The 17,447-nt window shown below is 45.0% G+C and overlaps 1 protein-coding gene across 1 annotated transcript in view; it reads right to left on the reverse strand.

Moving 5' to 3' along the window:
* Positions 1-2,235: 2,235 nt before the first annotated feature.
* The window catches only part of bcl2l1 (BCL2 like 1), a 29,513-nt gene continuing 14,301 nt past the window's right edge, over positions 2,236-17,447 (reverse strand). The window contains exon 2 of the mRNA XM_080205121.1: positions 2,236-3,525. Coding sequence (XP_080061247.1) covers positions 3,385-3,525 — 141 coding nt within the window. The 3' untranslated portion in view covers positions 2,236-3,384. The remainder of the gene's footprint in view (positions 3,526-17,447) is intronic.

The raw sequence follows: 17,447 nt of genomic DNA on the forward strand, positions 1-17,447 counted from the left end.
ACAATTCGCTGCTGAAAATAAATGGGAACAAAGTGTTAACACACAGGAACTGTAGTTCCTTCTTGACAAGGAAGCATCCATGAACTTGAACTTTTGCACCAGTGTGTGTCTGCACCAGAATTGGATTAAAAACAAATTCTGGAAATCCTCAAAGGGTCTGGCATAAGCATATATGGAGAGAGTAATAAGTCAATGACCCCTCATCAGAACAATTTCTCTTCACAACAGCTCCTTATCCGGCACTTTGTTTTAATTTCAGATTTTCAGCATTTTGCTTTTGTATTCGAAGGTGGAATCCTTTCCATGATGTTAATTCCTCTGAATTTGAATAGGTCAGTATTTACAATCTACAATTACAATCTACTGGTGCACACGGAATCCAAATGTGGACAGGAGATCAAACAGAGGACACATTTCTCAGCACCAATCTCACTTAACCAAACAAGATGCCACCCACTATTACATAAACACAAGAAAACAAGCTCATTCCCCATTGTGGTCTAAATGGGCTGACGCAGGTAATTAGCAAAAGAGTTAGAAGCATTAGGAGCAAAAATATTTACCAGTGAATGCACTGACCAAAAGTGTGGTGGAAGCAGATTCAATAATGTTTAAAAGAGAATTAAGTGTGAAATTTGAGTACAGTGGGGAAATAGCTGAGAACTGGCACGTGACCAAATGTCCTCTTTCTATGCTGCTGAGGCATGCGATAGGCTGCTGCCAACTAGCCTCAGGGTCTCCTGGCTACAGAAAAGCAGCACTGAATCCTTATCACTGATGTGGAGATGCCAGCGTTGGACTGGGGTAAACACAGTAAGAAGTCTCACAACACCAGGTTAAAGTCCAACAGGCAAACGCTACAAGCTTTTGGAACACTGTTCCTTTGTCAGGTGACTGGAGAGCTCTGATCACAAACAGAGCATAAAGGCACACACAGTTTACAGAATACTGATTAGAATGCGAGTCTTTACAGCTAATCTACTATTGAAGTCTTAAAGGTGCAGACAATGTGAGTAGAGATAGCATTAAGCATAGGTTAAAGAGATGTGTATTGTCTCCAGACAGGACAGTAAGTGAGATATCGCAAGTTCAGGCAAGTCATGGGGTTACAGACAGTGTGACATGAACCCAAGATCCTGGTTGAGGCTGTCCTCATGTGTGCAGAGCTTGGCTTTCAGTTTCTGCTAAGCGACTCTGCACTGTCGTATGTCATGAAGACCGCCTTGGAGAACGCTTACCCGAAGATCAGAGGCCGAATGCCTGTGACCGCTGAAGTGTTCGCCAACAGGAAGGGAACAGTCTTGCCTGGCGATTGTCGAGTGGTCATTCATCCGTTGTCATAGCATCTACATGGTCTCCTCAATGTACCATGCCTCGGGACATTCTTTCCTGCAGCGTTTCAGGTAGACAACGTTAGCCGAGTTGCAAGTGCCATGTACCTGGTGGATGATGTTCTCATGTGAGATGATGGCATCCATATCAATGATCCGGCATGTCTTGCAGAGGTTGCTGTGGCAGGGTTGTGGTCACCTGAAGGCTGGGTGGTTTGCTGTGACAATGGTCTATTTGAGGTTCTGCGGTTGTTTGAAGGCAAGAAGTGGGGGTGTGGGGATGGCCTTGGTGAGATGTTCATCTTCATCAATGACATGTGGAAGACTCCAGAAAAGATGTCGTAGCTTCTCTGCTCCGGGGAAGTACTGGACAACGAAGAGTACTCTGTCCACTGTGTCCTGGGTTTGTCTTCTGAAGAGGTCGGTGTGGTTTTTCGCTGTGGCACGTCAGAACTGTCGATCGACGAGTCGACGCCATATCCCATTCTTATGAGTAACCTCCATGACTTGACTTGCCTCATCTCACTTAGTGTCCTGTCTGAAAACAATACATATCTCTTTAACCTATGCTTAAAACTATCTCCACTTACACTGTCACCTTTAAGACTTGAATAGCAGATTAGCTGTAAAGACTTGCATTCTAATCAGTATTCTGTAAACTGTGTGCATCTTTATATGCCCCGTTCGTAATCAGAGCTCTCCACTCAGACGAAGGAACAGCATTCCAAAAGCTAGTGCCGTTTACTACCAAATAAACCTGTTGGACTTTAACCTGCTGTTGAGAGACTTCTTACTGTCCTTATCACTGCCCAGTGCAGCCTGCTGCAACGTGGCTTGTTTCAGATATTACTTTAGACCAACTGTCTACCAACACATAGCATCAAAGAAGAATTGCAAAAAAAGATAGTGTTTAAAAAGTCATTTTAATTTAAATCTTAAGACATTGTGTAAAATAGGTTTGCTTCTAACTTGGTGAGCAGCAAGCTTACATGGAATGGTTACAGTGAATAATAGTGACCAGTAGTCACACCTTCAGCATCCACACGTTACAGCCAAAAACCTTTTCTTAAAATAACTGACGCATTAAAGAAATGTGGGGACCTGCACTCCACACAATCTTTCACGTCATGTCATCTTATCAGATTGGACAAAACTCTGCTTTCGCTTCTGCTGAGGGGCAGTGTGAACTTCAACCAGGAACATCCAACTCAAACTCTCCTTCATCATCCCTTTGAAAATCAGCAAGAACTGCCCTTAGAAAACAGGCTTGGAACGGCACTGGTGCAGTGCCAATGCCGGGAGGGGTCGCCCCTTTCAAACACCATGTGACATCTTCAGCAGGTGAACAGAATTTTAAATTTGGCATAAATAAAATGTCAAAGTCAGACTTCAGTTTAAAAAAAAACCTCTGTTCCATTGCTTGTTATCCCAGCAGCTTCTGGTAAAGGGTGCGGTTTTTACATTGGGGACATCAGCTGCCACTTCCTTTCAATTCACGCTCAACTAAGACATTGGCATCCCCAAGAACAAGGAGCAGCTCTCTCCCATGTTTTCTTTAAGTCACCACTCTGGAATCCTAGTGACTTGAATTCCTTCCTGAACAGCCAGGCTCCCATTCTACTCAGATAGGGTGCACCTCTAATACGGTGAACACCACAACAGAGAGAGATCAGCCCCTTTTCTTGAGACTCTTGACAATCCAACAAAGAGCACAGTCACCAAACACAGATCTTCACCGTATCAGTTGGTGGTCAGCACCTCCACTCCAGGTTTAATATTCCTGAATAAAAATTTAGCTTTACTAACTGATGTTGTTGATTTACTTGTAGATAATTTCCATTTCTGTCACAGCACCAGCCTGAATGCTTTATCTCTGTAAACGGAGTACACGTACACAATACATAAAGTACAAATAGCGGAGAGATAAGTTCCAACAAAAGGAATGAGCTGAGATTGATTGGTGCAGCTTTCATGGTGTTGCCAATCTGTTGAGATATTCTTTAAATCCAGTAGCTGTTGACCAAGGCTTGCCGCTAGTGTAATCTCACTGCTGTTACCTCCTCCGGGCCAGGTACGCAGCGATGGCCAGTGTTGCACCAACAGCCGTGAGGGCAATAAACCATTTCATGATCAAATCCTGCAACTGACGGTTGCGAGCAGCAGCATTGTTCCCATAAAGTGCCGCAAAGGCGTCCTGGGAAAAGAAGGAAATTGCACACGTTAGCCTCATGCAACGCCAGCCTCCATGCCCCCCCAACCCCGCACACGTTAGCCTCATGCAACGCCAGCCTCCATGCCCCCCCAACCCCGCACATGCCAGCCCCCCTGCCCCACCCTCCAGCCCCCCCCCCCACCCCGCCCCAGCCTCCAGCCCCCCCCCTCCACCCCACCCCAGCCTCCAGCCCCCCCCCCCCTCCACCCCACCCCCAGCACATGACAGCCTCACTCCCTGCCTTCCACAGCACACGAAATTTGATACCAGTCCAAGCTCAACAATTACATGATTTACAGTTTCAAACCTTATTGTGGCTGAGTTCCTTGATAATCATGACAAAATCCCTGCCTAAACTATATAGATGGCAAGGTGCACAGATTCAATCCCCTCTTCTGTATTAAATTATGTGGAGATGCTGGCATTGGACCAGGGTGGGCATAGTAAGTCTCACAACACCAGGTTAAAGTCCAACAGGTTTATTTGGTAGCACAAACCACAGAGCGCTCTGAAAGCTTGTGGCTTGTGCTACCAAATAAACCTGCTGGACTTTAATCTGGTGGTCTGAGACTCCTTACTTAGCCAGTCACAGCCAGGGCAATAATCAGAAATCTACAGCTTTTAATAACTTGCTCTGAGGAGATAGGTGATGCTAGTAAGCTTGCATTTACTGCCAATCCCCTGAGAACAAAGGAGCTTGCTAGACTATTTCAGAGATTATAAGGAGCTACAGTTAGTTAGATTTCTACAACAATCCAACAGCTTACACAGTAATCTTTCAACTCTCATCCAACAAATGTAAGAAATTCAACGTCAGGACATGACAGCAAGGTGGGGTCTGAATCCAGTTGCTCATTTGGTATCAAATTAACTATGAGCCCATTTATCAACCTCACTGTTGCTGGGTTTTGACAAAGGGTCCCATTACAGTCTAGTCGCCAATTCTGGATGACTTTAAAAACATATCAGAAAAAGACAGGATCAAGCCAGTCTGTGATACCCTCCAGTCAAATTAGCGACCAACACACCTGCTGGACAGCAGTGTGGAAGAGTGGTTCAGTGGGAGGGCACACGCTGCACTGCCAACACTGACCGCCCTGGCACACGCTGCACTGCCAACACTGACCACCTTGCCAACACTGACGTACACGCTGCAATCGCACATATACACAGAGGAATAAGAACATAAGAAATAGGAGCAGGAGTAGGCCATCCAGCCCTTCGAGCCTGCCCCACCATTCAATAAGATCATGGCTGATCTGTCGTGGCTCAGTTCCACATTCCCGCCCTCTCCCCATAACCCTTAATCCCCTCTCATCAAAAACCCATCAACCCGCGTCTTAAAAATATTGAGCGAGGCAGCCTCCACCACTCCAACGGGCAGAGAATTCCAGAGATTCACCACCCTTTGAGTGAAAAAGTTCCTCCTCAACTCCGTTCTAAACCGCCCCCCCTTTATCTTGAGGCTGTGCCCCCTAGTCCTACTGTCCTTCCTGAGCGGGAAGAGCCTCTCCACCTCTATCCTATCCATCCCATTCATCATCTTATACGTCTCAATGAGATCTCCTCTCATTCTTCTAAACTCTAACGAGTACAAGCCTAGTTTATTCAGCCTCTCCTCATAGCTCAACCCCCTCAACTCCGGCATCAGCCTAGTAAACCTCCTCTGCACTCCCTCCAAGGCCAAAATATCCTTGCGTAAGTACGGCGCCCAAAACTGCACACAGTACTCCAGTTGCGGCCTCACCAATGCCCTATATAGCTGCAGCAAGACCTCCCTACTTTTATATTCAATCACCCTCGCTATGAAGGCCAGCATCCCATTCGCCTTCCTGACCACCTGCTGCACCTGCAAGCTGGGTTTTTGCGACTCATGCACAAGGACCCCGAGGTCCCTCCGCACCGTTGCCTGCTGCAGTTTTTCGCCACGTAAGTAATAATCCTTCCTACCATTATTCCTACCAAAGTGGACCACCTCGCACTTGCCAACATTAAATTCCATTTGCCAGTTCCTGGCTCATTCGCCCAGCCTATCTAGATCCTTCTGTAGACTCTCCACACCCTCCGCGCAATTTGCCAGAAAGATGTTTTTCTGGAACTGTACAAAGAGAAAAGATTGGATAAAATGAAGCTGAGAGAAGACCTGTGTGGAAGCTGTCTATCAAGTAGGACATCTGGCCTGAATTCCTGGGCACATGTTGTAAATTTCCCAACGCAGCACAGACAGGACTGAGGCTGTGATCTTCCTGGTGTGCAGCCATTGAGAGGATTAACTTGATGAACAATCAGCCTTTATATTTTTGCTCCTCAGTTCCAGATAAGATTTTGCCAGCAATTCAGTTCAGGCTGGCTGGGCTGAATTCCCAGTACCTGGCCTAAGCTTCCTTATGTAGCTCCTATTCCACGATTTCTCCACCTTCTGCCCTGCACCTTTCTACGAAAGTTTTATTTTAAAACAACTTTTATCGTACAGAAAATGAAATAAAAACATACTGAAAATCCTCAGTGGGTCAGGCACCGTCTGTGGGAAAGAGAAACAAGGATTGATAACTTTTGTTTGAACTGGATTACCCTACAGAAGGCGAATCTCACTGAGCAGAGGTACTGTTTGACTCCCATTGAATTGGAGACACTCGCCAGAGAACACTACCGGACAGGTCAGTGGGCCAAGATCAAATGTTACGAGGGGCTAATGTGCTGTGCTGCAGTCGTCCTCCGTGGACTGTCCTGCACAGCGGTAGGAATGTTGTATCAACGCCAACACCACAGTGTGCAGGAAACTGATAAGAGAGAAGAGAGAGCGCGCGAGCTGGGTGAACACTTAGAACATAGAACATTACAGCGCAGAACAGGCCCTTCGGCCCACGATGTTGCGCCGACCAGTTACAAAAACAATGACCCACTAGCCTATACCAATCCCTTTTCGTCCATAAACCTATCCAGAGATCTCTTAAACGCCCCCAAACTAGACGCATCTACAACTGCAGCAGGCAGGGCATTCCAATCCCTCACCACCCGCTGGGTAAAGAACCTACCCCTGACATCCGTCCTGTAGCTACCCCCCCTTAATTTAAAGTCATGCCCCCTCGTGCTAGCTTTCTCCATCCGAGGAAAAAGGCTATCACTATCCACCCTATCTAAACCCCTAATCATCTTATATGTTTCAATAAGATCCCCTCTTAGCCGCCTTCTTCCCAACGAAAACAACCCTAGATCCCTCAGTCTCTCCTCATAGGACCTCCCCACCATACCAGGCAACATCCTAGTAAACCTCCTCTGCACCCTCTCCAACGCCTCCACATCCTTCTTGTAATGCGGGGACCAGAACTGCACACAGTACTCCAAGTGCGGCCGCACTAGAGTAGTGTACAGTTGCAACATTACACTGCGACTCCTAAATTCAATCCCCCTACCAATAAACGCCAAGACACCGTACGCCTTCTTGACAACCTTATCTACTTGATTCCCAACTTTCAGGGATCTATGTACACACACACCTAGATCCCTCTGTTCATCCACACTATTCAAAGTCCTCCCGTTAGCCCTATACTCGACACATCTGTTGCTCCTACCAAAGTGAATTACCTCACACTTCTCCGCATTAAATTCCATCCGCCACCTCTCGGCCCAGCTCTGCAACCTATCTAAGTCTCCCTGCAGACTATGACACCCTTCCTCACAATCTACCACACCTCCAACTTTGGTGTCATCAGCAAATTTACTAATCCACCCAACTATACCCTCATCCAGATCATTAATAAAAATTACAAACAACAGTGGCCCCAAAACAGATCCCTGAGGCACACCACTCGTAACTGCACTCCATGATGAATATTTACCATCCACCACCACCCTCTGTCTCCTATCTGATAGCCAATTCCTGATCCAACTTCCTAGATTACCCACAATCCCATACATCTGCATTTTCTGCAGAAGCCTACCATGGTGAACCTTATCGAACGCCTTACTAAAATCCATGTATACCACGTCAACTGCCTTACCCCCATCCACCTCTTTGGTCACCTTCTCAAAAAACTCAATAAGGTTAGTAAGGCACGACCTACCTGCTACAAAACCATGCTGACTATTTCTAATCAATTCATTACACTCCAAATAACTATAAATCCTATCCCTAATAATTTTTTCTAAAACCTTGCCCACAACAGAAGTAAGACTCACCGGTCTATAATTCCCGGCAAAGTCTCTGTTCCCCTTCTTAAACAATGGGACAACATTCGCTATCCTCCAATCCTCCGGGACTACACCAGAGACCAATGACGACCTGAAGATCTGAGCCAGAGGCTCTGCAATCACCTCTCTAGCCTCCCAGAGAATCCTAGGGTAGATCCCATCCGGACCAGGGGACTTATCTATTTTCAGCCCCTCAAGAATTTCCAGCACATCCTCTTTATCAACCGTAATACTTTCTATTTTACACCCCTGCAACCCAATGTCCTCCTCAGCTATATTCATGTCCCCCTGCGTGAACACCGAAGAGAAATATTGGTTCAATACTTCTCCAATCTCCTCCGGTTTCACACACAACTTCCCCCTGCTGTCTGTAACTGGCCCTAATCTTGCCCTGACCAACCTTCTGTTCTTGACATACTTATAGAACGCCTTAGGATTCTCCTTAATCCTATCAGCCAAAGTCTTCTCATGTCCTCTTTTAGCCCTTCTCAACTCACTCTTCAACTCCCTCCTAGCCAATCTAAAGCTTTCTAGTGCACTATCTGAGCCCTCCAATCTCATCCGAACATAAGCCTCCTTTTTCTTTTTATGGTAGATTGTCTGTTATGGGTTTAAAACTGGTCAAGCTGTTCCACCAAACAACCTTTGCTGGAATTTTTATCATACAAATAAGGCATGTACAAATATTTCTCTGGTTATCAAGGAACCCTCAGGCATTTCCTACTGCCCTTTCAGTAGAATGAGACACACCCGAAACTACAGGAAGAATTCTCTCAAGCAGCAGTGAGTCACACTCACTTCTATACAGATTCTATCCAATATCGCTTGCCTTAACCCCAAAGGTTCGATAATCAATCTCGACTGACATCTGGTGCTTTTCAAGCATCTCTCTGCAAATCCATACAGAGCCCATCCCTCAATATGCTTCCTGCCAATCTGTATGGATTTCTTCCATAAAATAAAATTACTGCAGATCAATAATGACTCAATTTTTTCCACTCCCCCCACCACCAATCCCACTGTGTATCTGTAAAGACTCCTGCTGAAATATCCTACTCCCACTCAAACTGAGCCCTTCAAAGCCTCACTACTCCATACAGAAAATGCCAAATTGCAATTGTTTTATTTGTTGCAGTCACAGTCAAGAGTCACCTCACTTAACCGCTTTACCAGATTATATCACCCAGAACACCAAAACCAAATCCTACCTCAGACACAACCAACTTTCCTCAGTACTGTTCTGAAGCATCAGTCTAGCCTGAGACTCTACATTCAAGTTCATGGTAAAACACAATCTTTTGAGTGCAACTAACCGCTGCAGCTTTTAAGTCAGACTTGGGTCTGCAATTTGAAATCTTCAAAGGCTTCACATCTGTATAGCTCACTTGTGTATCAGATTGAGACAGTAATTAAAACGAAGAATAATATACATACTCAGAGTCTGAGTCTAGGGGCTATGCAATTGCAGACAGGCTGGCAGCTCTGTAACATGGCTGTGTAAAGCCGTTCTTTTAATTCGCTACACCACATGCCTGACAAGACTTTGCCATTCTAGTTTTATTACAACAATGCCTCAAGCAATGTCACCGAGCCTAAAATGTTTTAAAAGCAGCAGTAACTCCTGCCTCTCACGTATGGTGGACCAACAAACAGCCAATTTTTCAAACAAGCAGTTCTGAAATATGGTGGTGAAGCCTGAACTAGATCTCACGAGGGGAGACCCTTAATGCCTGTTTGTCAGAATGTTTATGATAAAGCTAGAATACCAGTTTTCTGTCACAAATCCTTCACGGCTCCAATCTTCTACTGAGATATTTTATGGGATGTTTCAGGCATGTTACATGACCTTCAGAGGCTGACAGAAATATGTTTTAACAGCAGCACAGCATATTTTCTTTTATTCATTTACAGGATGTGGGTGTCGCTGACTAGGGCCTGGCCAGCTCAGTCTGTGGCGGTGCTAGTGAGCCACCCTTGGTGACAGACATTGAATTCCCATCCAGAGTACATTCTGCTCTCTCAGTGCTTCCTCCAAGTGTTGCTCAACTTGGAGGCATGTGGTGTGGCGAATTAAAAGAACGGCTTTACATAGCCATGTTACAGAGTTGCCAGCCTGTCTGCACTTGAATAGCTGCTAGACTCAGACTCTGAGTATGTGTATTATTCTTTGCTTTAATTACTGTCTCAATCTGATACACAACATAAGTGAGCCATACAGATGTGAAGCCTTTAAAGATTTCAAATTGCAGACCCAAATCTGATTTAAAAGCTGCACTGAAAAGATAGTGTTTCATCAGCTGAAAGTATGATCATCAGCAGGAAGCTCCCTTGCCCACATCTGACCTGATGCCATGTGACTTCACAAGGACTCGCAGGGCAACTCCCTCCCGGACTGTATACACACTGCAGCCGCCACCCCTGCTAAGCCTGTCCTGCTGGTGGGACGGTGTTGTCTGTAAGGTATGATTCAGTGTCATGCTGTTGCTTGACTAGTCTGAGACACAATTTTGACTCAAACTCCCAGATGTTATAAGGACAACATGCAGGGTCAACATGGTTGGGTTTGTCATTGGCGTTTCCGGTCCCTTGGTTGATGCTGATTGGTTCATCTGGTTCAATTCCTTTTTATCGACTTTGTAATGGTTTGCTAGGCCATTTAAGAGGCCATTGTAGACCACATGTAGACCAGATCAGGTGAAGACAGCAGGTCCCTGAAGGATATTAGTGAACCAGGTAGGTTAAGAGAATAGTTTAATCGTTACCAAATTAAAATTCTACCATCTGCCGTGGTGGGATTTGAACCCAGATTGTCTCAACAATACCCTGGATCTCTGCTACACACCATCTTCCCTCAGCTGCAAATGTCAACTTGGCTACTTTAGACGTATTTGTCCCTCAAGTTAGAAGGCTGATTGTTCTAGCCTTACTATATAACCTCGGCTCAGTGCAGGACAGAGACAGCTGTTAAATTAAAGCCCCATATGGCTGCTTGACTCAACATTAAAGATCCCATGGCATTAAGAGTTCCCTCACCTAATAAACAGGTTCCTGCTGTAGAATAACTGACTGTCCCATTTCCCTAACACTGAATGCCTTTCCAAAAAGAATGATTCATTGGTTCTGAAATGCTTTGAGATGTTTACAGGCTGTGATGCAGTGCAATATAAATGCAAATTCACTTGTACTCATTAAATCTAAATGAAGCTTTCCCACTCTTGGGCTAAGTGAAAGGTTAATATATTCCACTTCCAGTCCATTGCACTGATTATCATCTTCTGCCTCCAGCGCATTATCCATTCTGCTGTCACTAAAAAATTCTCACTAATTTCTCAATTAATTTCTTAGCCTACCTTGTGCTAATGCAGAATTTTGCCATGTGACTCTTATCCTCTCTAACCCACAATCATTGCCCCAGCAAGACACCTCGAAAGCCAGCGTGAGCCATTACGTTCGGTTCTAAGTCCCATCTCTACTCTAAGCTACAGGCTGGTCTTGCTCACCTATTTCCTTTGTAATCCAGTCTGAGATGCCCTATGTAAGATGTGTAATACACGGTTTAAGGTATGAGTGATGCTGCATCTGAATTTGTGCTTGTTACGGAGATAGAATGGTACACTACCTACAAGGCTTGTGCACCATAGGAACAGGGGGAAGTCATTTAGCCCAGTGAGAATGCCCAGATAGATCCAGGCTGACAGCACAGTTTGAGGGGATGAGAAGCAGCCTCTTCCATTACACTTCAACTCTGCAATTGTTGAATCTGCTACTGTAGCAATGCTTACTCATTACTTCCCATTCTATCAGATGATTGGTCAATGTTGCAATTAACAGTGATGCCTGATGATAGGAATTGACATTTGTAACCATTATTCGGCACTCTCGCTGGAATTAGTTCATGAATCATGTGAATCACATGAAAAAAGGAATGTGGAAAGTTTATCCTGGTACAGAAAACAGAACACAACACTGCAGGAAATATTTACCACCAGGATTGGGGCCTCCACATTGAACCTCATGTTGCTGCAATGATGAAAGCTGGTGGGTAATTCACTGGATTAATAAGGGAGGGATTTCTCAATGATACAGAAACATTACTTCAATCATTGCTTAACCATACAGTGTACAGATTGCCACAGAGCACAGCAACATGACTCGGGATATTTAATGCAAGTTGTAATCACTTGCACTATCTTGGTCTAGCACTTGAACATGTCAGCTGTGACTTGCCGGAGCGCTCTCGCGAGTCAGAAGGTGGTGGATTCAAGTGACTTCTGAGAATGAAGGTCATGATCCAGGCTGACACTGCAGTACCAAGGTGGGTACACTGTCAGTGCTGCACTGACAGAGGTGCAGTGCTTTGGATGAGACATTGAAGTGGGGCTCTAGGTCTCACAGATGTCCCCAGGGCACCAATTCTGAAGAACGAGGGTCTCCCTAGTGGCTCGGGACATCACGAAAACAGCTGACCTGGTCACTTAGCTGATTGTTGTCAGTGGAATCGTGTTGCGCACAAAGAACCCCAATCTAATGTATAACAAACAGCTAAACTCTAGATACTGACACGCATCTGTGTCCCTGAACAACACAAACAAAATAATTGCAAATGCCAAACAGAACCTGATCTATGGCAGCTTCATTCAATGGCAGGCTGTGTAGAATGTCAACGACTTTCAGCAGAAAATAAATATCAAAGAAATGTTGCTGTTAACAAACCAGTCTGATATTATACATGGACGCATCTTCCACACGAGGAGAGGAGTGGAAGCCTGCGGTGTAGTGCTGGGTTGATAGTGTGATAAGCCAATTAATTTGGCTCTGCTGGTGGAAATGGAATCAACAGCAATACAATCTCATATACAAGTTGGTGGCAGTACAGTCGTCAGCTGTCAAACATTAAAAGGTATGATATGGCGATGCCGGCGTTGGACTGGTGTGGACACAGTAAGTTGTTTCACAACACCAGGGTAAAGTCCAACAGGTTTATTTGGTATCACAAGCTGTCAGACGCTGCTCCTTCATCAGGTGATACATTAAAGAGTGGAGGCAGTGGCCCAGTGGTATTGCTACAGGACTAGTAATCCAGGTTCGAGTCCCACCATGGCAGGTGTGAAGTCTGGAGATCCACAGTGGACTCTTCAAATACCCTCTATAAATGCACTCTGAAGGCCAGTTAGAGATGGGCAATACATGTTGGCCCAGACACACATTTCAATGGATAAAAAAATCCAAAGAACAGTTGGGAAGTGTAGATAATGTGCCATTCAGCATCCACTCAACTGGAACATTAACATAAATGGTTTCCTTAGTCATGTAAGAATGTAATGATTCACCCAAAGTTCCGGTCATTTTCAAACTTTGTACTCAGGTTTCACAACTATTTGACATTCGGCTTAAAGCAATATTGCTACCAATGTCATCATGCCCACATTAAAAAACCCTATCCATTCATACTTCTGTCCTGTTGTAACATGCTCTCAGGCTGTCGTTCAATTCTATTTCCCTAATGACTGGGTCCATCTGCTCCCCCAGTTCCACATCCAAAAGTTTGTTACCTGGCCTGCTCACTTAAAGACCTGTTTTACAACGGGAGTGTTTTTTTTTTAAAAAAAAGTTGAGGTATACGAGGAACTTGTATTCTTTGCCTCAGCTAATAAAGACAAGAGCTGGGAGGTCATGATGGAGCTTTATATAACACTTGCTAGGTCACATGTATGCTGTTCTGGTTGCCAGATTATAGGAAGGGTACAGAGGAGATTCACCACGTTGTTGTCTGCACTGGAGCATTTCAGCTACGAAGAGAGGCTGGGTAGACTAGAATTGTTTTCCTTGGAACACAGAAGGCTGAGGGGAGAACTGGATCGAGATGTACAAAATTATGAGGGACATAGATAAGGTAGACTGGAAGAAACTTTTCCCCACAGCAGAGGGGCCAATAACCAGGGGACTTAGATTTAAGATCAGGAGCAGGAGATTTAGAAGGAATTTGAGGAAAAACTTTTTTCACACTGGCTGCGGGAATCTGGAACTCTGCCTGAAAAGATGGAGGAGGCTGGAACCTGCACAACATTTAAGGGGTTACAGAGAGTGTGACATGAACCCAAGATCCCGGTTGAGGCTGGCCTCACGTGTTGAGAACTTGGCTATCAGTCTCTGCTCAGTGACCTGCGTTGTCGTGAAGGCTGCCTTGGAGAAAGCTTACCCAAAGATCAGAGGCTAAATGCCCGTAACCACTGAAGAGTCGCTGAGCAGAGATTGATAGCCAAGTTCCGCACACAAGGACAGCCTCAACCGGGATCTTGAGTGCATGGCACACCATCTGTAATCCCCACAACTTGCCTGGGCTTGCAAAATCTCACTAACTGTCCTGGCTGGAGACAATACACATCTCTTTAACCTGTGCTTAACCCCCTCTCCACTCACATTGTCTGTACCTTTAAGATTTGATTATCTGTAAAGAATCGCATTTCAATCATTATTTTGTAAATTGAGTTTGTGTCTTTACATGCCCTGTTTGTGAACAGAACTCCCACTTACCCAAAGGAGCAGTGCTCCGAAAGCTAGTGGCTTGTGCTACCAAATAAACCTGTTGGACTTTAACCTGGTGTTGAGGGACTTCTTACAGTGTTTACCCTAGTCCAACACCAGCATCTCCACATCATACTTAAAGTAAATGCAACACCCAGAATCCTTAATATTCTATTCAATTCTTAACTAAGCTGCAATCCATTCCATCATAAGATCACATTCCCCCCCATTTCCATTTTATCATTGCCAAAATACATATTAACACCTTAGTCACTTTCAGTCTGGACTTTTCCTGTAATCTCCTTTCAAGGTCCATGGTCCTAATCTGGAATTCTGTTTTTCAGACCTTGCCCTGTAGCGAAACCAAGTCATCTTCCAACCCTGCCTTTATCAACTTTCCCCACCAATGCTTTTGTTTCAGAGAGATCACATTTATTGTTTCTATTACCTTCTGGGGTGGGTAAGGTTTTGGAAAGGATTATTAGAGACAGGATTTATAGTTATTTGGAGAGTAATGAATTGATTAGAGACAGTCAGCATGGTTTTGTAGCGGGTAGGTCGTGCCTTACTAACCTTATCGAGTTCTTTGAGAAAGTGACCAAAGAGGTGGATAGGGGTAAGGCAGTTGACGTGGTGTATATGGATTTTAGTAAGGCGTTTGATAAGGTTCACCATGGTAGGCTTCTGCAGAAAATGCAGATGTATGGGATTGGGGGTGATCTAGGGAATTGGATCAGGAATTGGCTAGCAGATAGGAGACAGAGGGTGGTGGTTGATGGTAAATATTCGTCATGGAGTTCAGTTACGAGTGGTGTGCCTCAGGGATCTGTTTTGGGGCCACTGCTGTTTGTAATTTTTATTAATGATCTGGATGAGGGTATAGTTGGGTGGATTAGTAAGTTTGCTGTTGACACCAAAGTCGGAGGTGTGGTAGATTGTGAGGAAGGGTGTCATAGTTTGCAGGGTGACTTAGAAAGGTTGCAGAGCTGGGCCGCGAGGTGGCGGATGGAGTTTAATGTGGAGAAGTGTGAGGTAATTCATTTCGGTAGGAATAACAGATGTGTTGAGTATAGGGCTAACGGGAGGACTTTGAATAGTGTGGAGGAGCAGAGGGATCTAGGTGTATGTGTACATAGATCCCTGAAAGTTGGGAATCAAGTAGATAAGGTTGTTAAGAAGGCATACAGTGTCTTGGCGTTTATTGGTAGGGGGATTGAATTTAGGAGTCGCAGCGTCATGATGCAACTGTACACAACTCTGGTGCGGCCGCACTTGGAGTACTGTGTGCAGTTCTGGTCCCCACATTACAGGAAGGATGTAGAGGCTTTGGAGAGGGTGCAGAGGAGGTTTACCAGGATGTTGCCTGGTATGGAGGGGAGATCCTATGAGGAGAGACTGAGAGATTTGGGGTTGTTTTCGCTGGAAAGAAGGCAGCTAAGAGGGGACCTTATTGAAACATATAAGATGATTAGAGGTTTAGACAGGGTGGATAGTGATAGCCTTTTTCCTAGGATGGAGAAAGCTAGCACAAGGGGGCACGGCTTTAAATTAAGGGGGGGTAGTTATAGGACTGATGTCAGGGGTAGGTTCTTTACCCAGAGGGTGGTGAGGGACTGGAATGCCCTGCCAACTGCAGTTGTAAATGCGCCTAGTTTGGGGACGTTTAAGAGATCTGTGGATAGGTTTATGGACGAAATGGGATTGGTTTAGATTAGTGGGTTAGTGTTGTTTTTTTTAAAAAGCTGGTCGGCACAACATCGTGGGCCGAAGGGCCTGTTCTGCGCTGTAATGTTCTATGTTCTATGTTCTGCTCCTGGGTTTGAAATTCCTCTCCCCAGTTTCACCAGCACTGACAAAGTCACCGGTCATCAAGGCTCTTTTTTCAATTTTCATCCTAAACTCTATCTTCAGATGCATTCAAAATCTTTTCTTTAAGAATCATGTCTGAGCCACTTCACTCAATCCCTACTAAAGAAGATCAAATACCCATTTGATCGGGAGCCTTTAAGAAGTGTTGAAAATCAGAGCAAATAAGGAGAAACCACTCTGATTGGCTAAACAGTCAAGAACCAAAGGACACTAATTTAAAGCAAAAAAAAAGAGGTAGGGGGAAAAACCTCAATTCAGTGAGCAGTTAGGATATGAATGCACTGCCTAAGATTGTGGTGGAAGCAAAGTCAGTCAAAGCTTTCAAAGAGAATTGGGTAATTATCTGAAAAGATTTGCAGGGGTGTTGGAAAAAGACAGGGTTTGGGACTAGTTGAGTTACCCTCGCAGGGAGCTAGCACAAATATGGCAAACTGAATAGTCAACATTGGCATTGTACTAATACTATGATTTTTGAGAAGCACCCTGGGGCAGTTATTTAAACATGTTGTATTGATGCCCACCCAACTCACATAGGTTTTAAAGTTTATTTATTATTGTCACAAGTGGATTTACATCAACATTAATGAAGTTAGTGAAAATCCCCAGCACCTGTTTGGTGACTGAGAAAGAATTTGGCTTGGCCAATACACCTAACCAGCACACCTTTCATACTGTGGGAGGAAACCCATGCAGACACAGGGAGAATGTGCGGACACTGCACAGAGAGTGACCCAAGCCAGGAATCCAATCTGGATCCCTGGTGCTGAGGCAGCAGTGCTAATCACTGTGCCAGCATGCCGCCTGTAGGTTGCAGTAATGGAGCAATGGAATTATATGCTCAATGAGGCAACAAGTCTTTGCAAAGGAAGGGCACTTCTATACGAGGGATAGGGAGCATTTAAATGGGAAGGATACACATATTTTAGCTAGGAGGTTGGCTGGAGTGTTTCGGCAGGGTTTAAACTAATATGGAGGGGGGGTGGGGAGGAGAAAGACAGCTCAGGCACTGGGAGTGGGAGTGAGTTGGAGGTCAGGGTAAGTCCAGGTGATAGGAAAATCTCCCAGGAGGAGGAGGATCCAAGTGGGCCTGAGGGTCTTCAATGCATCTGTTTTAATGCGAGGAGTGTGACGGGTAAGACAGATGAACTTAGGGCCTTGATGTTCGCGAGGAATTTAGATGTGGTGGCAGTGACAGATGTGGTTAAAGGAGGGGCAGGACTGGCAGCTAAATATTCCAGGGTATAAGTGTTTTAGGTGTGATAGGGGAGGGTTGAAAAGAGGAGGGGAAGTGGCGCTCTTAGTTAGGGAGCAGATCACAG

Source organism: Carcharhinus amblyrhynchos, chromosome 16, assembly GCF_965287045.1.
Source record: "Carcharhinus amblyrhynchos chromosome 16, sCarAmb.v2.hapA, whole genome shotgun sequence".
Lineage (NCBI taxonomy): Eukaryota > Metazoa > Chordata > Chondrichthyes > Carcharhiniformes > Carcharhinidae > Carcharhinus > Carcharhinus amblyrhynchos.